The following is a 25,040-nucleotide window of genomic DNA, read 5'->3' as shown; positions in this document are numbered from 1 at the left end:
TTTTACCTTGCTTCTCAGAATAAAAACATTCTGAAGGTCATCCTTTCCTCCTTGTATGATTATTTTTTATTTGACAAGAATCAGTTAATTTGGAGGAGAGCAAAGCTGTATGTCAATGAATTGGTTGCAATCTCATCAGGCAATCAGACGTGAGATCAACACAGCTGTTGGAACAGTAACAGCCAGAAAGATTCTAGTCACAGGCCAGTCGGGAGCATAGGAGCAAAGAGCATTCTCGTCACGTGGGCTGACACCAGCAAAGATTTATTAATATATTCCTCCAAGAGATATTTAAAATCAGTGCCATGCTTTCAAAGATTATAAAACAGCTTAATGGTAATATGGGTAGGATTTTGGCTGTTCTTAAACCTCTTCCTTCAAAAGCAATTTAAAAAATTGGGCATATAAAATCTAGTGTTGTTACTCTCTAAAGCAACATATACCATACTGCATATTAAGATTTTGTGTATAATATATTTATTTGCATACAGAAATATGTATTTCTATGATACAGTTCATTACTTTATTTATAGAATATGTATAGGAAGCATACAGCATATTCCAGAAAGATACATTAAATATGCACACAGTTCATGCTGCAGCGTGCACTCTTTTCAAAGAAGCATATTTAAGAAGCATGGTATTATATGTACATGCTGAAAATACACTTTGCACAATTCATCCAGCTTTGGGTGCTTCCCTAATCTATTTGCAACACCAGTGCTGTGGTTGTTGAAAGGGATATCATCAAACTGGGGAAAGGCCACTACCAGCGAACTACGTAGGAGAAAATAAAAGTAGATTGCATTTCTACGTGTATGTCGCCCTCATTTTGAATTTGTCTTCCCTAGTGTCAGATCTCCAGGATCAAAAAAAAGCAGTAAATGGATAAAGAGCAGAAGTGTGTGGGACCTCCAGCTTCCACATTCAAATGGGAAAGCTTATCTCATGTGACTTATTATATTGGTGACTTTGTTCTAACGGTTTGGAGCTGATATTAAAATTAATTTGAACTGGTAAAGGGGGAATCATTTCTTTCTTTCTTTCTTTTTTTTTTTTTTTTAAGAAATGAACTGGCTTTTTGACATCTTAATCTCCTCTTCTTGTAAGACCACTCTGGAATATTTACATTATTGCTATGAGGACAGAAGAAATTCTTGACAGATGTTCACCTTCCCAGTGAAAATAAAGGAGGTGAATCATATAGTTTCTGAAAGAGGCTCTCAATGTTCTTGAAAGGAAAAGTGGCAGCTCCAATAGAAACTGACCCCATCAACTGCAATCCTTTTAATGGCCAATTACCAGCAACCTCAATTGACTGGACTCTGTGACAATTGTAATGGGACATGAAGATGTTGGAGACAATGTGCTATTGCACGGCCTGGTAATTCTGGATATGTCAATGTCCCCTGTGTACCCAATCTGTGAATTCCAAATACACCAGACTCATGGATGACAGTGTGTCTGACACACAACTGGTGAGCATTACCTTTTGAAACAGGTGAGCAATTTGCAGTGATATTCTTATAGTGATACAGGATTATTTTGCCATGTATACGAAGCAAGCTCTAGAATTCCTTAAAATAGACCAGGGCTTCTCGACTTTGGTGTGATCGACACTTGGAGCTGTTGATTCTTAGTTGTATGTGTGAAGGGGAGGCTATCCTTGTGAGCTGTTTAGCAGCCTCCCTGGCCTCTATCTACCAGGATGTCTTTAGCTTCCCCCAAGTAGTGACCACCAACAATGTCTCCACACATTGTTAAATGTCCCTGGGGGTGCAACATTGTTCCTGTGTGAGAGCCACTGAAATAGACAAATCCAGCAACAGTTAATGCAAACCTTTGAATACAACCTCTGTGTCTTTCTAATCATCTACCATGTTCAGTATGCTTTCCATTGCTCTGATTCCAGTTGGCAAAGGTTCCATGATGTGTCAGTCTATAGTCACATCTTTGCTGTGATGCGTGATGGTTTCTCTTTCAACAAGGTTGTGGTGGCCGTGGCGAAGACCAAGAACAGAAAGAAGGTAGGGAAGGGTATCATGGCAATGAAGAGCAAGAGGCAGTTTGATTCACTGTGAGTTGAACTGTTAGAGTGGACCAGAAAAGACCCAAATCCAGACACCTGAAATCCTTGAATCCAAAGAGTCTGTCCCAACTAAAGCTGAATCTACAGCATAAAAGGATAAGTTAGTTAGTAAGTGAAATATTCAGCCAGTCAGTTGTTTCATGTACAGCAAACCAAAGAGCCCATTGGCTTAATGTCCCTTCCATTCAACTGATTCACTGATTTGAAGAAATAAAATAAAAGTCAGTGTGGATTTAAAACTGTAAACATCTCAGTAACTGTGGAGTAAAGGAATCTGTATGAACTGATGGTGTATGTTTATACCCAGAAGATTGGTGGGGGAATGACTGAAGATATTCAAACAGAAGTTATTTTTATAAAGGGTAAGTTACACACAACTATTGTTGGCAATTTGCTTCTTAATAATGCTTCTTTTTTGTTGTTGTTTACCTTGTGCTTTTTTTTTTAAACTCTCAAAATTGTTGACTTGCCTTCGATGAGGCAAGTCACACGAAACCGCTCTAAAGTGCTAAGGTTTAATACTGAAAAATTAATCATGCTACTCATATGTATATTACTGGCCACGATACCGTAAGGCCCATAGATTTAAAATGTGAAATAGGAAATTTGAAGTTGGTTTTACAAATCTGATTTCTATTGAGTAGGCCAACTTTAGAAAATCTGATTTTAAGACTATAGCACATACAGAAAGAAAAAAAAGTTGAGGGATTAAAAAATAGCTAAATGTGAGTCAACACAATCATATATTTATTAGGCATACCAAATCAAAAGTCTCTACGTGGACAAGATTCTATATAAAGCTACTATTTGGGTATTCGTTCCTGATCTGACTTTTGATGGTCTAGAACTAAAGAAATAATGAGAAGTGACACAGGCACGGCTACCGATTTTGCTGATTTTCAGCAAATTCAGCCGATAATTCAGATTTTGCTGATCTCACGAGGCCTCCCTTTGTTATCCGCTACATGTCTGCACAAAGATTACTATACTTCTTTGGACAGAATTTTGAAGTCACAAAATTTTAGGGAGAATTGACAATTTGAGGAAGATGGAACAGGTGGTTTCGGGAAATGTTTTTTTAATGACTTTTTCTTTTCCAATGGGACACGGGATGGCTATAAACAATCTCATTTGACTATGAATTGAATATCACTTGATAACCGGCATTGAACAGAAGGCCTTATTCTCTTGGGACTGACCCAGAAGTCACTGGTGCCACAAGAGTACGTTAATCCTACTTAGGATTCTAAACGAGTAAAGTAGCTTCGTCCTGCTGACAAAGGCCAGAAGTTCATGTTTTTCAAGTCAGCATTACATACATGGGTCAGGCAAATTCCGGTTGAAAGGGAATGCCCTCTCAGCCTTCAATTTGCCTTTTGCAAAATTCATCTGGCCTCGGTCAACTTCCTCCAACTAAAAAGGACTACTATTTAATTTGACAAAACCTCGGTTTAAAAAATGACTTTGGTTTCTCAAGCACGTTTCTGTATTAGGTAGGCTATTCCATTCACAAAAGGAGCTCGTTTAGGAGAAAACCCAATTGGTGAAAACATTTCACCTAAAGGATCATAAGCAAACTAAGTGATTACAGGCTTTTATACGCCCAAAGAATGCAAATGACACAGTGGGCAGGGGTGAAAGGCCCATTTTCATGGCTGTGTCTGCTTGTATTTAGTGGAAGTCCTGCCGATTTTTGCCCTTACACAATGTAAAACAGGGAAGTACAAAAGCCGATGCTATAATGAGAAAAATAATGATATGATCTAGTTACGGTTTTTGTTTGTTTGCTTTCTTTAGATGGTGGGAAAGGGAAAGGTGGGGGGAAAAGAACATTTAGTATGTTGTAATTCTCCAAATAAAACTGTAACAAAAGAATAATACATGCTTAGCACTCTGGAGATCTTTCTACATCCTGTTTTGACTCTCTTTCTTCACTTTTCCATTGTGTGATGTCTACTTCCTTATGTATAAGTCTCCATGTTAGCTTGTAACTGTGGCATTTCATCCTTGTATGGACACACAGGAACAAAAAAAAAAAAAATGGGAAAACAAGTGAGGTTATTCTTCTTGTGCAGAGATAAAATCGTAGATTCACAAGCCCTTCTTCAAGAGAGTACAAGAAAGCGTAGATTGTCCCTTAAACCACAACTCCAACACGTCTCTTTCATGGTCTCACTGCTCCTAAACTGGCAGGGTTTATAAGGTGCAGGTTTCTCAAACTGGAGCATAGGCACGATAAAAGTGTCACTGTTAGGCTCCTTAATTGCACATTCCATAATAAGACTATAAAGTGCAATGGCAGAGAATTTTAAAACTGGGAGCTCTTTTATCCCCTTTCTCCCAAGCTCCCCTGACCACCTTCCTTCTCCACAAAGATGTTTTACCTTGTAGCGCCTATGTTCTTATAATGACACATGAGAAGATGTTTAAAGGTCTTCTTGAAGGTGGCATTACAAAGTGCATAGCAGGCAGGGTTGATAGTGCTGTTGATGTAACAGAGCCAGTAGCCAATTGTCCACACTGTGTTGGGGATGCAGGGTGCACAGAAGGTGTTAATGAGCACCATGACATTGTATGGGGCCCAAGTGATGATGAAAGCCAACAGAATAGCCAAGATCGTCCTGGTCACTTTCTTCTCCCGGGAGGGAGGAGGCTTCTTTTTGGCGGGCTGCTTAGTCATCTTCACAATCTTGCGAGCTACAATGTTCTGCTTTTCATCTCCGTTCTGACCTGCAGAACCAACGAGCTCCACGGTGGTATTAGTTGGGGTACACAAATCACCTTTTTGGGTCTTGGTGACAATTTTGATGCACGTTTGCTTAGAGTTCTCATCTTTGGAATGACCCAGAGAAGTGGACACTGTGTTCTCATCCTGGGTGACTTCATCATCTCTCATGTTAGAGGCGACGGCACTGACGGAGGTGGAATCATTGGAGCTCTCTTTCTCCTCTCCCTGGACACAGTTTTCGGTCACTGCATCTCTGGGGGCTTTGCCATTCTGGATTTTGTTGTGCTCCAGGCCATCATCACTGCCGGGCACGTTGTTGTTGTTTGGCTTCACTATCCTGCCTTGTACCAGACTGGGAGAAACTGGATCTTGGTTGGCCACAGGCTCCTTCTTGTCCTTCTTTATCCTGCTCTTGCTGGCTCGGGATATGTGCCAGTATAACACAGTCATGATGATCACAGGCAAATAGAAGGCCGCAATGGCAGTACCAAAGGTGACAGCAGCGTTGGAGAAAAACTGAATGTAGCATTCCCCATCCTCCACAGTCCTCACCCCTACGATGAACTGCCAGAAGAGAATGGCTGGGGCCCAGAGGATAAAGGAGAGGACCCAGGCAGCAGCAATCATCATACCTGCCATTTTCGTGGTCCGCTTGACTGGGTAGGTGAGTGGTTTTGTGACGCAGAAGTACCTGTCAAAGCTGATAATGAGCAGATTCATTACGGACGCATTGCTGACCACATAGTCCAGGGCTAGCCAAAGGTCACATACCACAGGTCCCAAAGGCCAGTAGCCAATCACAGTGTAGAGGGTGTACAAGTTCATGGAGAAAACACCAATGATGAGGTCAGCACAGGCCAGGCTGAACAAAAAGTAATTGTTGACGGTCTGGAGGTGGCGGTTGACTTTAATGGAGACCATGACCAGAATGTTCCCAATGATGGTCACCAAACTGAGGGATCCAGCCACAAGGACAATAAACACCACTTCAAATGTCTTATAAGGACTGGTCAGAGCCAGGCCACTGTTAGAGGAGTTTGTTGAGTTATTCATTTTGTGTTCTCTAATCAGTAGCCAAGTAGCCAAGTAGCCAAATACACATTTAAACCTGCAGGGAAACAGAATAAAATGAACAAATATAATATAAACATTGCATTAAAAGATATCAGCTTTCTTCCTTTTGAACCTCCATTTTTTTCTCCAAAATCTTCATTCCTTCTCCTCTATTTTTATTGTGCCTATCTGCCTCAATCCCCCACATAATAGGCAAAGACTGGAGGACTCAAAAGATTTTTTCAGGTTGGCAATGTATTTGAAGTTTGATAACATTTTGAATGTGTCCATATCTAGATATGAATATTTGTCTATCATTTGTCTAAGTATACTATTTAAAAATTTTTTTTAAGGATTTTATTTATTTAGAGAGCATGAGTGGGGGGAGGTGCAAAGGGAGAGAAGAGAGACAATCTCAAGCAGACCCCAGTGTTGAGTGCAGAGCCTGCCATGGAGCTCAATCTCATGACCCTGAGCTCATGACCTGAGCTGAAACCAAGAGTCAGGTGCTTAACTGACTGAGTCATCCAGGTGCCCCTGAGTATACTATTGATGAATTAAACTGAATGAACCAAAATTATACCTAAGACTTTCTGAAGCATCAAGAGGTTTCTGGTATGTACATAAAAATTAATAAGCCGAGGGGAGGAAGAAAGCATAAAACTTAAAATATTAGGAATGTGACTTTTATAGTCAATAGCACCTTTCCACCTGGAAGCTTTAAGTATCAGTATCATCACGATACTGACATTGATACTAAAAAAGGTAAGATAGTAATTCATTAGCCAATACCCTTCTCCCAAAGACTATTTACTTTTCTCTGATCTCTATTTTACACTTGTAGTTAGCATCACATACTCAACATTTCCAATATTCTATGCCCTGCAAAAGAAGTTATTTATTAAAAGCATATTGACAATGATTATGTGAATTTTCTGAGTGCTTTATTTTTTCAAGTCACTACCAAATTTATTATTCTACTGTTCTTCCTGCCAAATCTTTGGTGCAGTCAGCCTAGGATTTATATTTGTTTGTCAGAAGAAGGAACTGAAGCCCAGAAAGAGTCAGTAATTTATAAAAGGTCACATATCGAGTCAATCACAGAGATTAAGACTATGAACAGAATTTACTCATCCACTTTGTCCTCACATACCTACTGAGCAACTTCTCTGTATTCGGCATTTGCTATAGGCTGGATATTCAGTGATGATTAAGACAAGATCCCAGCATGGGAGATGTGCGTGCGCTGGTGGCAGTCATGGGTTGCCAAAGAAGAAATTATGAAATGTGAGTGTCCTTTCTGCTGCCATACCCTGCTGAGTTTTAATAAATGCATAATTATCATTTTTCAGACAATATCGCCCAAGTCTAGTGACAGACTGCAACTTGGAAGTTCTATTTCAGTTATAGTTACACAACTGTGCACAGAGGTCTGCTCAGGGATGTTCATCAGAAATGTTATAGCAAAAAAAAAAAAAAAAACCCAAAACAAACAAACCCTAGAAATATTAAAATGACCCACTGACAGAGGACTGGTTAAATATATTATGGAATACTCTTACAACAGAATAGTATGCAGCTGTTCAAACAAAGAGGCAGATATGTGTGGTCTGGCATTGTTGTGGGAAGTTACAGTCAGAAGACAATATGATAGAAGCAGGACTCATAATATTAAGAATAGAGTTCCATTTAAGCAGAAAGGTGATGACATATGTGATATGCATTTGTAGATCTTGAGGAAACGCTGAAGAGTTTACTCAAGAAAATGATGTTAATGAAGAGTAACTAAACATTTTGCCTTCCAAATTGATACATGAGGTGTCAGTTACCACACCAAGAAAAAGGGTCTTACAAAGTGTTATTTACTTTTGACATCAGATGCTTCAGAATACTGCCCAATGCATCCATTGTGAATATATAATTATAATTTATATAAACATATAATTTAATTTATAATTAAACAAAATGCAGATTTCCAGTCTCACCCCAGATCTCCAGATTTAGAGCTGTAAGCCATGTCAAGAAACACTTCTACAACCCCTCCTGTGCTATCTCTTGTAAAATGTGGTTCCTTGTGTCTCGTCTTACCCTTGTATACCACAATCTATTTCTCTGGGCTTGGTCCTCACCCATCACATAAACATTCCTAGTGTCTCTTGTGTATTACCTTCAGTAGGAAACACTTTCTTCAATATTCTGTTCCTCACTGGGTGTTATGAAGAGTTTGGTTTTGTTAACGCATAACACAAAATGCATCCACTGGAGATCTTGAAATGTTCCCCAGCAGGTAAGGGAGGACTATTGTAGCTAGTAGGTTTCTACTTCTATAGATCTGCTGTTCATACCTTGACCCATGGGACACTAACTGATACACCTCTCTAGGGTTTTTTTCCTCCTTTGCTGGAAAAGCTGCGAATTTTGGCTTCTGAGTCTTCCTAGCTCTACCATCCAGCTTCCTGCCTTAAATGTAATTGGTGCTCAAAAATGCTTATTGAATCAAAACAGGATTAACAATTAGTACTATTAATTCATTCTCTACTTACTTACCCAAGAGAATTGTTTCAGTAACATTTCTCTTTAAAAGCACTTTTTTGGAGGTCATGATCTGTACAGCTGTTTATTCACGGAATTTATTTGAACCAAGTAATTTCACTAATCCAATCATTGATTCCAATGATTCCTTATTAGCTAAGGTAAATGTAAGACAGAATCCTGACTTGCTTATAAGCTTTCTTTTGTCTCTTTTTAAAACTTATTGAGATTTTTAAAATTGAGTTTTATTTACGTTTCACAAATCGTTCTTATTAATAAATTTTGACTGAAAAACACCAAACATTTACTTTCTGAATGTCCTGTTTGACATTTCATTCTTCATATCCATTTTAATAAAACGTGGGACTATATTTATTTTCATTTTAAGAAGTCTTCTGGTGACTTCTTCTGGAGAATTATGTATAAATATGACATTTTGTCAAAAAATAAACTAGTTTGATCTCTTATTTCATGGATTAAGAAAGGGTAAGAGTAAGTGATTTGTCCATAGTCATCTGGCCTTTGCCATTGCTTGTGCTAAGAATAATACCCATTATTATTCTAAACGTCACAGTAATACAGAGATGTATGATTCTAAATAAAGTTGTTAGTTTGTTTTCCTCCTTACCCTCTTACCCTCTTCTTGTTTACAAGGAACATGCATTACATTTTGGCTAAAAAAACCCAAACAACCCCAAAACAAAGAATCCAAAAAGCTAAAAGAAAAAGTCTGGAGACTCTCAACCCTATGTTATCTCACCTTACAACACATCCTATGACCCCCTTGATCTGAAGACAGAAACTGAGGCCACAGAAGAGGCGGAAGCGATCACTCTCGGTTTCAAGGCTACTGAGTGAAAAGTCAGTAAAACTTACATTCTTCCCTTTGAGATTGCTACTCTTTCCCTGTTTCCCTCTTCCACGTGAGAATTATACTTTATCCGAGAGAAATTGTTAGGCATTTGTATAATGGTGAACTATACCCAAAGATTGCTAGCTAAGTCACATTCTGTCTGGGGTACCTGGAGTTTTTACCCAGGTAGAACAGAGCAAACTTATATAATAATATACTTTGTTGCTATCAACAAAGTATATTACTCTAAATTCTTAGAGTTCTAATATTTGCTCGTTTATACTAAGGCCATATGTAAAAATGGAAAACATTTCACTCAGAGGCAAGCATACACGTTTAAGGGATGGCGTTCTGTCTCTCCACGATACGCACAAGGCCCGCTGCTCTTCTGTTAAAAGAAAACAGCTTCTTTTCGTTTCTTCCCACCTCTGCTTTTTACATTTCTAGAAAAGTTTTTGCTTCTGGTGGGGCAGCGCAGGGTTTTATTTTTTTTTTTTATTTTTTTTTTAAATATTTTATTTATTTGACAGAGATCACAAGTAGGCAGAGAGGCAGGCAGAGAGAGAGAGAGAGGAGGAAGCAGGCTCCCCACGGAGCAGAGAGCCCGATGTGGGGCTCGATCCCAGGACCCTGGGATCATGACCTGAGCCGAAGGCAGAGGCTTTAACCCACTGAGCCACCCAGGCGCCCCGCGCAGGGTTTTATTAAAGCAAAAATTGTTACATCAGTGATGAAATGACATAATCATAACAGACTAAACAATGAAGATGACCTTCAGGATTCAGTATTTGACTACGGTAAGTGGGTAACAACCCCGTTGGTATTTTACAATGTTAGCATATGACTAAGTTTTGAGAGTATTATGGAAACTTACAAGAAAAACATTTTTCTGGCCTTAGTTTCTTTACTACTGGAATCTCTATGCATAGCAGTGAGGAAGGCAAAGAGCTAATCTCTGCTCTTAATTATAAGCTTTGAGAGTCTGACCATGTCACTAAACTTCCATGAACCTTAATTTTCTTTTTTTTTCTCAAATAAGAATAATAATAACCCCATTTTTCCTCTGAAGCTGTGGGAAAGTTCAAAGTGAGATAATGTCTCTGAACCATAATCTATAAATTTTAACACTAAGTGCCATTAATATTTACATTTGTTAAATGGGTATAAATTATCACTTTTCTTAATAGTTGACAGAAAATTCTGTGTGGGGGGAATGAAACACACTAAGAGTGAGGAGGTGTAGTAGGAGTGGTAATACTAAATTATTATTATCCATATTATCAATAACATTAAATCATCTATGACAATATATTGACAATGATTAATAGGTATTGGGCATGATTGCTCTTCCCAGCAACTCCTGAGGTATTATTATTATTGTGTGCTTTTTTTTATACACATTGAACAAAAGATCAAAGAATTAAGTTATTTGAGATTCAAACCTCGCATGTCTGACTCCCAGATTCTGCTACAAATATTTATTGTTTGTCTGAGGAGCAATCTTACTTGGCAGAAAATGTGTGCCCCAAATATTTATTCCTATAACCTGCCATGACTAAGCCTTTTGCCCCAAGTTCAAGTTGGGTCCTTGGTTTAGACAACGAAGGACCATCTTGTCCAGGCTAAAATTGTGACTTTGGGCAGGAGCTATTCACAATAAGATACAGATAGTAAGGAAGTTTCCTGATTATGTAAATACATGATATTTAAGATTTAAAACATTTTCCTAAAAGCAATCATCATAAAAATAAGTCACCATGTGAATTAATACATAAGCCCTCACCAAAGTATTCACATTACATAGAAGTTGTACAAAGAAGTTCAATAATATTTTTATGAAGTTATAGGGAGAATGCTAATTAAAATGATTTAAAAAACAGATTCTGGTTGTGTTATGGACACTGGGGAAGGTATGTGTTATGGTGAGTGTTATGAAGTGTGTAAATCTGGCGATTCACTGACCTGTACCCCTGGGGCTAATAATACATTATAAATTAATTAAAAAAATTCTTTTTAAAGATTCTGATATGTATTTACATACACAATAGAAGCTAAATCTAAAAAATGGGATTTTCTTCATACTCTGCCCAAGCCAGGCAGCATGCCTGATATATAATGATCTCTTCATAGGTACATCCACAGTTTAATAAGCTAATCATAAATTTATCCACACATGAGTTCTAACCTAAGTGTCAGAATTTTTTGGATGTTATTTTATTTAATTATCACAATAACCTTAAAAGAATTATTGTCTTTTCCAGTTTTATAGATGACAATGATTAGAGAGCTAGCAAGTATGAGGCCATGGTTCAAATTTAGGTGTCTGACTCCACTATGCTCCCTGTGACATGAAACTTGAATAAAAAAGAAGTTTTCTAGGAGAGTAAGAAAAGTCAGGGGAAAAAAAAACAAAACAGGGAGTCCATGACTGATAACTAGAATCCAGAGAGAAGATACGTAATTATATAACAAAATTTCAGAACAAGAAATCAAAAGGAAGTCACATGAAGTTGATTTTATAATTGTTTATATTTATTTAACTTCATTTTTCAAATGTAGTCTTGGTGTGTACTATTTTTTATAGATTTCTAATTTCTGCATTTCTGCAGCTATTTGAACACATTACCAAAAATGGCAGGGTGTGCTGAGTGTTCTTGGTCTACGTCTTTCACACTGAGCTCTGAGACGCAGCCTAGCTCGAGCCAACACGGGGGATAAAATCATCAGCCTCACCAAGGTTGACTGAACGTCCCTCCACGGGTAGAGCATTAACCCCATGGTAGCTTTTTAAATGGTTCATATAAGGGCTAAACACGCAGTCTGTTCTGAGATATTGAAGAGTTTACTTCAATAATATTATGTCAAAATATGCAGCTTTCAGTACAAAATACTGCTATTACAGAAAACATGGAAACTATAAAGATGGTACAATATAGTGTTTTAGAGAAATGTCAGACTCTTGTTAGGAGCGAGACTACCTCCTACTGAGGAGTTAGCGGAGACATTCTCATCGTCTCCTCTCTGCCTGAGGAACGTGATGTGGTCAGTTTACATTGTGTTATCACCAATTAGGAAGCAAAGAGAGCCTATTTTTAAAATTTATATATTTAAAAATAATGAATTATATAATAATCTGATGAATGAGATATTAATGTAAAATTACCCTGACATCGGAGAGCTGACCATTGGGACATACAGCTTATATTGTTTTAGATCTTCTACACATTCAGTTAATCCCACTGGTATACAAACAGCATGGGCATAGGTGTTTAATAGGATCTGGGACTGTCCCTACCTCAATGATCCATCACGCCTGCCATGAATGATGACGGAGAAGAAAAGAAAGTCAGGCGAGAGAAACAGAGAGTTGTTAGGGAAATCTGAGGAAGAAAGTCCCCTTCTTTAAAGAAAGTTTCAATTTTGATACCAATGCAGTGGATAAACCTGGTTTGCCTATATTGGGATGACCCCTACAATCTTCAATGTCTTTCAACTTTACTTACAAGTAAGGGAGGGCTCCTGCCTGGGACTCAGAAGACAGTGCAGCTCTGAGAGCTGAATACCGATCTTCCACACCCTGGTACTTTGACAACATCAGGCAGAAATGGAATACATTTCTGCTTTTCTTCCCATTTGAATCAGACTTCCCTTTAGCCAAAGGCCACATTAGGAGTGAGTAGGCATATCGAGAGATTTTTCACGACTCCTGAATTTCACTGCATGAGCAGGTGGAGTGGGGTGAGGGTTGCAGGAGCAACAGGGCTGCCTGCCGGGAAACCAGGGCTAGCTCCCTTGTTGTTGCTGCTGCTGTTTTAATTTATCCTAAACCCCCTTACTGAATTTCTGTGGTGAACAGATCTTCATATACTTTCAAGGGCTTCTGAGGATGGAAGGGAAGGAGGAATGAATGACAAGACAAAACTGAACACATTCTTGTCTACAAGGAGCTTATACTCTCAGGGAGATACAAAGACTGATGGGATTTCTAGCTACTGAAAACAGCTCTGGGCCAATATAATGACAAGTGTTACAACTCAGAATCCATAGAGAAAGGCTGGTCAGACGGGGGTGAAAAATACAGAAGTTTTCCTGGATACCTTACCTAGTAGATCTATCACTCCTTCTCCCATTTGTGTGTGACATTTATACACACATACACACACATACTTATGGTATGTTAATATAAATATAATATATAAAAATATGACATATGGAATATAAATATATATATATATATATATATATATGTATTTCCTGTGTGCATCATATTACATTTCTCAGAAAGTGAAATATACTCTTAGGGGTGTTCACTCCACTGTACTGAGCCTGACAAGCTTTAGGTTCTGAAACACACTGTAAGAATGAGCTGTTAAATCACCTACACTGGGTTTTTAATTCTATCTCAAAGGATATGTTAAAAGTATTTTGGAAGTTATGTGTAGAGTTGTTCTCATTTAGAAAACTTCAGCACAGAACTGCAGACTATACCGGATATGCATTACGTAAAATATTTGAAAAAAAAAAAAAAAAGACAACCACACTTAAACTACATTTATCAAGCTGTATCCTTAAGGTTTGTGTACTTAATTGTATGCAAACTGTACTTTTGTTAAAAAGAAGAAAAAATGGGGGTGCCTGGGCGGCTCAGTGGGTTAAAGCCTCTGTCTTTGGCTTAGGTCATGATCCCAGGGTCCTGGGATCGAGCCCCACAACGGGCTCTCTGCTAGGCAGGCAGCCTGCTTCCTCCTCTCTCTCTCTGACTGCCTCTCTGCCTACTTGTGATCTGTCTGTCAAATAAATAAATAAATAAAATCTTTAAAAAAAAGAAAAAATGTACAAGCAAATGGTAGAGAAAGAGTAAAAGTGGCAGAAACCGCAATCTGAGCCCCACATCAATGCAAATGAAAGAGAATTCAATGATTTTTTTCCAATGTAAAAACCTTAACTTTTTTTTTTTTAAGATTTTATTTATTTATTTGATAGAGAGAGAGAGAGATCACAAGTAGGCAGAGAGGCAGGCAGAGAGAGAGGGGGAAGCAGGCTCCCTGCCAAGCAGAGAGCCCAATGCAGGGCTCGATCCCAGGACCCTGAGATCATGACCTGAGCCAAAGGCAGAGTCTTTAACCCACTGAGCCACCCAGGCACCCCCCCTTAAAGAACTTTTAAGCCCTTATTACAATGTACATGTTAGCAGTTTTGGCTCCCTGTCAAACGTACTATTCTTAGTGACGCTGGACAGACTTTCACTCCCTGTTCGCCAAACTATCTTTTCCTTTCTTAAAACACATCCTAATCAACACTTACTCTAGAAATATGTCATGACTAAGAGGGAAAGAGACCTTAAAATGGTTTAACGGGTACCCTAGTCCTTGCCTTTGTGTCTGTGGCACATTCTAGCTATTTTTCCACACACTGTACCTCTTGCCAAAAAGGAAAAGAGTTTATGGACAACTCTAAACAAAACACACTATGGGATAAACCATTCTTTTGACTTTTCAAAATGAAATTCCATCTGAGTAAGCACTGGGGAACACTTCCTTTTCTGTTCTAGGAGCCTGAAAGAACTCAGCCTTGGATGCACATAGTCTCCTACCTAAGTGGTGCCAACCAAACAGTGCTTTCTAGGGCCAACAGCCACAAAGCTAGAGAAAGCCCTCTGTCTAAAGATTATTATGCCTGACAAGGAGAGGAAAGGAAAATGGAAGCAATTCTCAGAGAGCTACTGAAAGTTGTGTATGATTAGGCAGCTGTATTTGAGTCAATGTCTGTGTCTTTCTTATCGTCGTGAGAAGTTGGAAATTTGTACGGTCGGCTTTTTAAAAAATTTGTTCTTTTTCTTTCCCCTCAAGTCGGCAGGCTGCTGGTTTAATAACTCTAAATTAGTTAATTCATTGCTTTGAATTAAACATGTGAATCAAATTTGCAGAGGAGTTGAGGCTTGTTATGATGTGACAGAAAATTCTAGAATGAAAGCTGTTGTTCCAGAGAAGCTGAGCAATTGCAAACAATGCATCCCTTTAGGGATCCTTTTCAATGGCACACGTGCCTTCCACTGGAAGCTGAGACAGAACACAAAGCAACATGGAACTTCAGAGAGTAGGTCAAGGACAGTTTTGAAAAGAGAAGAATAAGTTTAGGGTCAGGGAGCCGCTAAAAGAGTTGTAAGTTAGTATGTTTCCTCTGAAGTACTCTTCAGATTCAGATAGTTAAGAATTAATAGGACTGGAAATCATGAAAAGATTAGGAGGCACACACAGCAGCTCATTTCTCTTCCTCTGATTACAAAGAAAATGAAAATTTTAATAACACATCTTCTAACAGGTAGAGAAAAAGACACTTGGTTGTACTTTGGACTCTATTTATTCCAAACACGTCTCTACTTAACGTTACGTTGTTTAAGGACAGAAAGGAAAACAATCAACGTATGTGTTGCTCTTTTCATAAAAATAAACATAGGAAAATACAGTGTATTGTGTTTTATAGACATAATTTTCCTCTTTAAGTAAAGATACCTGTAAGTGTAAGCTTATCAGAGAGAATTGTTCTACTGGTAGCAGAACTCACAATGTAGGTATGGAATCCTAAGAAATGAATTCACCTCCATAAGGTTAAATCTGGTTTCTTTAGCTTTTTAATGGCAGAAATGACACAGGCCTCATATGCCTATGACTCACATCAGATTATGTGACGCTATAAAAATAAAATAGTAATAAAGTGCAGAGAGTAATGCGCAGCGACTGTTTTAATTGTTCCCAGTCGAAAGACAAAATGATTGTTTCCTCAGAGTCTGATTGCAGCGTATTTCTAGAATGGATCAAAATGACCACCGCATTATCCCATGAAAATGTGAGAAATGAGAGCATGGAGAAGATTCAAGTCTTTACTAAATGATCGAATGGCAATGAGATGGGGACACACAAAAAGCTGCATCAACTCAGCAAAGATTTTTGTATCTAAAGCCCTCATTTAGAGTTCAAGCAAGTTGGTCAGAGAGAATCAAGTTTTATGGGGCAACTCAGGACACTACCTGCTTGCAAGGAAACACCTTTCCTGGGGGTAGCCACGGGAACCATGCCATATTGAATGTTGGGAGTCCACATCACTACTGCAGCCTCGCCCTCTCTTCCTCCATCCTCCCCTCCCCTCCCCAGGCACCACTGCTCAACCCTATTTCAATATTTAAGCACCCAACTCCCCTACCTCTTCTGACTCTCTCAACACTTTGGAAAATCAGAGCTCTCATTCAGACTAAGCTAGGATTTGCCAGCCCTGTTCTTTCATTTTCCCCAGGAGGCAGGCTCCCCGTTGACTGGGACCAGTGTGAGAGCCATGACAATGACACTTCCCTTCTCCAATTATAGTGCCTTGGCTAGTAAATATTCCCGGCACACTTTACATGCTCCACCTTGTTATATAAGAAAAAAGTAGCTAAACTTCAAGCAGTTCACATTATTGAAATACTCAAATACCATGTCTATACCTGAGCAATGCATGAGAAGGGAGATCATCAGATAGACAGGCTATGTGTGGAGGGGGCTTGCGCACAAATCTGCCGCATGGGATGTTTTTCCTTCAAGTACAACTGTACCATCAGCAAAGCGGTTTTAGTTTTTGTTTTCTTGGGACAGGACTATACACAGCTGGACCTTGAAGAGAACGTGTTAGAGTAGAATTCTATGGTCAGTGAATCCCCCAAACAACTCAGAGTGAAAGGAAATAGATGAGAGAATTTGCCCTGGACTCCCTCACCTGTGTGTGCAACTGTGCTCCAAGAGTGTTAGGTGATGAAGAAGGGATAAAGATACACTGAAGAAGGAAAGAAAGAAAGAATGTCTCTGTTCTTAAGAAGGTCTAAGTCTAGGGGAAATTCTTCCATGAACATCACTTCCTCTTGAGGAAGACAGCAGCAAAGGCCTGCCAGCCTGGATACTTCTAAGAGACATGCAAGCAGAAAGGCTGGCCTCTTTGCCCCGTAAGGGTGGGCTAGCTTTTCTCTCGTATGAGTTATCCACAGATGATGAGGATGGGGTCTCTGGATACAGGAGATAAAAACTTTGGTGCTGAACCTGAGACCAAAACCTATCTCTGCTACTTTCTAGTTAGGTGAAGTTAACTTACTGACTGTCTTTCCACATCTAAGAGAGGTAGAGAATAAAATTTACCATTCAAAAAAAAAAAAAAAAAAAAAACCTCCAAGCAGGTGCTTATTAATTAGTCATAATTATTAAATTAATTATCATTTAACATGCAGTTTTTTTTTCCCTGAGAGAAAGAGACAGCGCTTGTGAGGCAGGGAGGGACAGAGGGAGAGGGGGAGAGAGAATCTAAAGCAGACACCACACTCAGCAAGCAGCCTGGTATGAGGTTCCATCTCATGACCCTGAGATCATGATCTTAGCCTAAATCAAGAGTCGGACATGTAACTGGCTGAGCTACTCATGTGCCGCTAACATGTGGTTTAACCAACAAGTAGAGCATCAATAACAAAAAGAAGAAAGAAAAAAAAGGAATGAAGTATGCACTCTTATTTCTCCCCCCAAAATAAGGAAGTAAGTTGAAGCAATTCTTAATTTTGTTTGAGTCCATTCCATGCTACTTTTATTATTTGTTTCCATTCATCTTAAGCATTCAGGAAATCCTGTGATCATTCAATGTATCCTGATTTTTAATGCCAAGATGGTAAGAATCTTTGATCTAAACTTCAAGGAACATCAGTCTAAAAGTTAGTGACTAATTCTGTTCCTAACTGAAAGGTCACAAGGTCCAAGACAAACCTTTGTTTAAAATTCCTGCTGTACATAAGGAAGACAGTCAATGACACTTATATGCTGACAGAGCGATGGTAGCTGTACAGTAAAATGTAGAAACCTGTGAATCACTTGGTTGTGTGCCTGAAACTAATGTAACATCATGCATTAATTATGCTCAAATACAAAATTTCAAAAACAAAATTCTTGCTGAAGATCCATGAAAGATTATTTAGCAATTCTATACTTATATTTTAGCTGAAACCGATCAGTTTATTTTGGAGGAGAATATGATCCTCCTAGGAACTAGGAAAAATTTCTGCCCCTACATAAATTAAGAACAAATAATGAAACTATAAGGCTGATTTGTTGTTAATAAATATAAAAACAGCAAAACCCCATTCTGTGTCACACTGTGAAAGCTTAGAGCAACATGGTCATATGATCTGTGGATATGCATAAAATTAATCTGTGACTTAACATTTACTGTATTACATCAAGTACTGTTTAAAAACAACTACATTTAGGGATGCCTGGGTGGTTCAGTTGGTTGAGCAGCTGCCTTCAGCTCAGGTCATGATCCCAGCATCCTGGGATCGAGTCCCACATCAGGCTCCTTGCTTGGCAGGGAGCCTGCTTCTCCCTCTGCCTCTGCCTGCCACTCTGTCTGCCTGTGCTCACTCGCTCTCCCCCTCTCTCTGACAAATAAATAAATAAATAAATAAAATCTGAAAAAAATTAAAAAAACAACTTTAAAAACAACTATTTTTAAAATTTCACCTTAGCAGTTCTGCTAAATGAAGGTAAAACTGAAGGGAAATACCTTATAACAAGAAGAGCAACAAAATAGAGTGTTCAGTCTGCCACAAACTAGTTTTCTGAAGTGAGTGTTTTCAGGCCTTTTCTGGCTTTACCTGTGCTCATTTCTCAGGACTTCTCCAATCTCCTGATGCACATCCTTGCCTCCTGAATCTACCTCCCCCTTATCATCCCATCTTCAGTGAGTGTACCGCAGGGCATGGTGTGGGTTGTCTGAGAAACCTCCAGAAGAGGCCAATTTCCCAATCTCTAATGTCAGGTTCCTTTTCTGCCATGACTGGCTAGAAGTAAGACAACTTTATTTATGATATGGTAACTATGTAACCTTTATCTGGAAATATGCTTCTGCAGGCAAGAGACATGGCCTCATCATTTTGGAACCCAAGGGGTCATGCCGACATTAGATGTGACCTGCCGTAGCAGGACAAGTGATTCAGACCTATCCTATGGACAGTCTTTAGGGGATCAGAGGGCTCACCGCAGCCTGCCAAGCAGGCAGGCCCTCTCTAAAGTGCCTCAGGGCAATTCTCATCCTGAACGTAGATATGAGGTCTATTCACTTTCCAGTTAGTCCTCACTGGCTCATGTGTGGCCATCGAGATGGGAACACTTAGCCAAAGTGTTCTAAGAACAGGCTCATTTGTAAGCTGCCTCGTCTCTGTTCATGTTGAAACATCCTCAGCTCTGTGTCTGCGTTTAGGAATGTAACTTGTGAGCAGCCGCCTCTGGCTCTTCCCTTGTTTGGCTGCTTTCAAAGCCCACTGTAAAGCTGAAAGGTGACAGCCTGACCCACTTTGTTACATTTTTTTTTCTTTACGGTATTGTTATTAAAATAAAAAATGACTCTGTGCATAAAGCAGAAGAACCACAGTGAACCCGCCCTAAGGGGAGCAGCAGAAAGTAGCTAGACCACAGAAACGACAAAATCAGGAGGCACGGTGTGGGGACAGGGATTGTGAAGTGGAATGTGGTGATCTTTCACTACGTTTGAAACAATTCCTGGGACCTCAGATTTCCACCTGGAAGCCATTTCAATAAAGTTTAATTTGTTTTGATATAATTCCAAGTTTGTTTTCTTTTTAAAAGATTTTATTTATTTATTTGACAGACAGAGATCACAAGTAGGCAGAGAGAGGGAGAAGCAGGCCCACTGCTGAGCAGAGAGCCCGATGCGGGGCTCGATCCCAGGGCCCTGAGATCATGACCTGAGCCGAAGGAGAGGCTTTAACCCACTGAGCCACCCAGGTGCCCTATAATCCCAAGTTTTTAAACACCCAACCTATAGCTACCTCCTTTATCCTTACTATGAACTGCACGTTCTTATTTATAGGAACCAAACAGTATTTCCAAATGCTGAGGTTAAATGAGTTAGAAAATTATTAATTACTTTCAATAAAATGGAAATTCTTTGGTAATAAAAGCCAGAGAATAAGAAATCATGCCATGTAGTTTCGTGTCTGCTCAGCATTCGGATAGATACTGGGAGGAAGGTGGACAGACAGACACCTATTTTGTAACCCAAGGGTAAACTGAAGTGGGGGGGGAGGTGATTTGAAGAAAACAGAAGAGGTCTTTGAAAATTTTTGGTTTTACTGCTTAAAAAAAAAATAGGGATGACAACCTGAAGAGAAGAAAACCATGCTGAGTGAGGGTCTCAAGGGTTAAGACCAGTAAGTGGCATTGGGGAGGCGAGAGCTAGAAGAGCATCTGGAGGGCATGGGGAGACATGAGTTAGTGTTGTAGACAGAGTTAGTGTTGCAAAGAGGAGGGGAAGGGTGAAGGTGAAAAAAGGTTTGATTCGTTTGGGAGATATCAAAGAACAGGGTGTTTAGGAAACTTTTTAAAGCTAAGCTATTGAGTCCGAGGAAGGTAGGTATGGCAGAGGACTTCAGGAGTCTTAGAAACAGAACCCCATGGCAGTGAGGAACTCTTAAAGTCAGACACTGCAACAAATTATTGATGGCACGGACCAAGCTGGTATTCAGAGTCATCTCATTGCCAAGGATCCTTAACCGGGTTTCAGTTTGCAATCAACTGTCCTCATTGTCTCAATCATCTCTCTCTGGATACAGCCCTGGCTTGACCGGATTTTCTGAACATCAGTTGAGGGTCTTCCCTTTGACAACCCCCAGACTCCAGTCTACGCACGCAAGCCCACTCCAGATTTTCAGTAAGTTTCTAAATTTTTCAAGGGTCAGTTTTCTCGTTGCTGATGTAGTGACTACACCTGCTCAGTAGATTCATTTCAAGAATTAAATGAAATACTACTCGTGAAAGGATTTAAACGGAGCCTGGCCTGGGCTTCTCAGCTTTTACTCAGACATCAGTAAAGGCTGGAGAAAAGGCTCTGGCTAGGTTGGAAGTAGAAGTGGAAAGAGAATAACCTTTACAGTTCGTAAAACTGTTAATTGTATAGTAGGTCTGTTGGAACTGCCACTTGACGACTTTCTGTTACTTAGAGTGCATATTCTTGGATTTCTTAAGCTCATGGGAATTACAAAGATTTCCTCCACTTTTCCCATATGATAACAATTTTCATGAAGTCACAACCTCTCACGTTCAAATAATCACCAGTTGTTACTCAACTCTGTACAAGTTTATAATAAATAAATATGCTAGTCATTGTGACCTATTCACGACATTACCCAAAAACTAGTCCTGACTTGCCAGAGAGCACGGTGTACATATTGGGAAGGCAAGCAAGTGTGGGGTGCTCTGTCTACATATCCTGTTATATAGAGCAAAGTGCATCACACTGTGAATATGGAGAGCAAAGAAAGTTCTGTATGGCTCTTGTTTAACTATGAACACATTCATTTTTGAAGGGTGATGAACAGTAAATGATATTATTAATGGTGATTCAAAATGCTTCACATTTTTAAGCTATATGATGTAAAACAAATAAATGGGAAAAGGGAGATATGAATATAAAAGAAAGTTCATGGGACAATTTGATTAAATTAAACAAACCTATCATGTGAAATAAGCCTCAGCCCCAAATCACTGACTTATCTAAGTGAGTGTCTTCCTGTAATTTTGGGATTTGACACTGTGTGGTTAGCAGCAGCAGAATGAATCTGAGACATCCCTGGTCCCCTTACTTTCCTGCAAACACACATTTTGCTCTCTTTTAACTCACTAGTAGCTGGTCCAGTTGTTTTCTTTGCCAGAGTTGCTGTGTGTGTTTTCTTTTTTAATTTAGAACTTTGGGGGTGCCATCTGGGAGGGGCTTTTATTTTGAATCTGTTTCATCTCAAAAATGTTTAATTGTGCAAGACGGTGTCTTCCTCAGGACCTCAAACAACCATGGCCTCCACCCAGGCCCATTTCTTATAGGGATCTTTTTGTTTTCAGATCATAGTGTTGGCACACACTCATGAAAACAGCAGGGGTCTGGGATGTCAAAATACCTGCATTCTCACGCTGGATTTGGTATTTAACCTCCCTGAGTTTGATTTTTGTCCTCTGTGGCAGAGAGGACGTTCGACTCCCAACGTTTCTCTGGGCTCTAAAAGCATTTGAGAATTCTAATTTTACTTTAATTCTCTTAGGATCCATCTGATGCCTACTGAGAGGTCAGAGATGATCGTCACCGACTTCTGCCTTAGATCTATATTTTCCTAACTACTGAACTGCGTATACCTACAGAGAAAACTGCGCTCTTGCTTTCTCTCTTGACTTTATAGGATTGGGGCTCTGCTGTACTTGCTGAAGAGGCTTCTGCTTTGTGTCTGCTGGGTTTCTTTGTTACCATCCCTTCGTCTCCCACCCCCAATATCCTGGTATGTCTCAGCTTCCCTCTGTGACCCTTCATCCATGCAAGCTTGAAAATTAGATTCAAATTGCTATCTGTATTTTCATTTCACTCTCAATATTGAAAACGTACAAGCATGAACTAATTCTCTCAATCTAGCTCCGTATTTACCTACCAACTCATTAAAAAGTGGCTTTAGCACTGGAGCAAGAGATCATATATTAGAGCAGGAAAGCAATTTACTTGGCAAGTTCATTTGTGTATTCTCTCCAATGTCAGAGCAAAGGTTTGTCCTTGGGATAAGGGTGTTTTCTCGCCCAGTCTGGTCTCTCCGGCTGTCTGATTCCTCAATTAGCTGACACCCCCGTGCCAGTGATTTTATCCTGGACATGTTTAGTGGACAGACTAGAAACAGTCGTCTAGTGACTTGCATGCTGGTTTTATAGCATCGCTATAATCTCTGCCCAAGGATCCCTGCAAGGAGGCAGAGACGTGAAATGAGGCTCCTGGAGCGGGTGTGTTTGAGATATGCCACAGTTTGCAAAAGGGTAAGGAAGGGTATTTCGACAATTTTCATTGGAAGCCTGAAGTCTAAACAAAATTACAAAATCAAACAAGAATAAACTGGCTCTTGCGGTATGTTCTGTGTTACAGAGCAGAACTCCGTGCCAGAGATTTCTGTGTGAAGTCTCAACTAAGAACGGTGTGTTTATCTTTTTCATTTCAAAAATACATGAGATTTATTTATGATATATTTTTGCTCTGCTTACCCAGTTTCCTCTGCCCTTGGATGTTGAAAATAAATTTACTGTGTATTGTCTTTCTGATTTTCAAGTCAGAGCATCAGAAAAATAAACCAAGAGAAAAAGGATTTTTAATCATTCATAGGTGACCTGAAGGGGCGATTTGCTTGACCATTCAACAGATAATTTCCTCCTAAGGAAGGAGGATATTCAGGGGATAAAAAAAGGGAACAACCTTCACTTGTTTCCTGTTGTCAAAAACTTTCTAGTATGGTTGGAGAAACCTGAGGCTTTTTAGGGCTATTGAAATTTTGTTGTCTATCTTTCTACATACATACATTACAAGTTTTAAATCACATGGTATACATTAATCCATTGTCTCACTGGGGCCAGGCAGTGAACGGAAACAGAGAAGCAGGCTGGGTGTGAGTGAGTGGGAGAGCGCAATACGGGGCTGGGAGGATTAGAGGGGTGGGGAAGTGGAGTAGCTGAATGGGAGGAGCTCGCAGCTACTCCACCGCCGTTCAGCTCCGAATGAGCTGGATTCTAACATGGACAGAGTTGTCAGATACTCAGAATTGTAAACATACAACGGAAATCTGGATTTTCGCGTGTGTCCTTCCAAATTTTAAATCTTGGCTCAATGAGATAAAATACTGACAAGAAAGCAAAATATGTCTGTGTAAACAGATTTGGTGTGTTAGCCCCCACTTTATGACCTTTGGCATTGAAAGGCTTATAACATTTTCAAATAAAGATAAACATGGACATTTTTCTATGACATTACATAATCTTCTAATGCATCATTTTAATGGGTAAGTCACATTTAATTCTGTAGCCATACTATAATTTAATTAAATAATCCTCTGTTTGTGACAGAAGTCATTTCCAAGTTTTCACTTTTCATTTTCACAGAGAATGGTGCAGAGAACTTCTTTGTACATCCTTTTTTTTTTTTCTTTTATAGATCACTAATTGCTTTTCTAGGATAAATTACTAAAAGTTGGATCTTTGTCAAAAATTTTATACACTTTCTATTTTTTCTTTTTAATATATTTTTTAAATTTTGTGGGTTTTTTTTTTCAGTGTTCCATGATTCATTGTTTATGCATCACAGCCAGTGCTCCACGCAATACATGCCTTCCTTAATACCCACCACCAGGCTCACTTTCTATTTTTGACAGTAAAATCCCACCAGCAATGGATCATTATGTTATTTTCCTATAGCTGTTAACCAAAATAAGAACTGTCATTAAAAAAAACACTGTAATCAGCTGAGTAAAATATTCTGTTTTAAGTTTTGGTTATCATTTTATTGATTGTGATGTTTTACATTTTTCGTCTTATTGACAACTGGCCTTTTTGATTTCCCCATTTTACAGGGAAACTTATGGATATGTGTTGTATCTGTTAATATTTAACTTTATGGTATCATATTCAAAAATTCAGACTTTCTCTACTCCAAATAAAGAGTATTATCTTAAACATTAACTTAACTATTTCACATATTTTATACTTAAAACTGTATTTATTAGACTGCATTTTAGAATAAGGTATGAAGAGATTTTGTATTGATTTTTTCCTAAACAGTTTGAAAATCACTCCAGAAACATGTATTGAACAACTGACACTTTCTCCATAAATCTGAAAAGCTAACTCTCATCATCTACTAAATATTGCCAAAAACCCACACCTCTTTCTGGGCTTTCCCTCCAATTCCCC

The 25,040-nt window shown here is 39.1% G+C and overlaps 1 protein-coding gene across 2 annotated transcripts in view; it reads right to left on the bottom strand.

The window, feature by feature from the left end:
- Positions 1–238: 238 nt before the first annotated feature.
- CHRM2 (cholinergic receptor muscarinic 2) overlaps positions 239–25,040 on the bottom strand; it is a 144,228-nt gene continuing 119,426 nt past the window's right edge. For both annotated transcript variants that reach the window (XM_004741694.3, XM_045063013.1), the window contains one exon: positions 239–5,925. In XM_004741694.3, coding sequence (XP_004741751.1) covers positions 4,470–5,870 — 1,401 coding nt within the window. In that variant the 5' untranslated portion in view covers positions 5,871–5,925 and the 3' untranslated portion in view covers positions 239–4,469. The remainder of the gene's footprint in view (positions 5,926–25,040) is intronic.

This window comes from Mustela putorius, unplaced genomic scaffold, assembly GCF_011764305.1.
Source record: "Mustela putorius furo isolate JIRA1106 unplaced genomic scaffold, ASM1176430v1.1 tig00003845_pilon_pilon_pilon, whole genome shotgun sequence".
In the NCBI taxonomy this organism is placed as follows: Eukaryota; Metazoa; Chordata; class Mammalia; order Carnivora; family Mustelidae; genus Mustela; species Mustela putorius.
The sequence above is the reverse complement of the archived record's forward strand: the minus strand, read 5'-3'. Positions and strand labels throughout refer to the sequence as shown.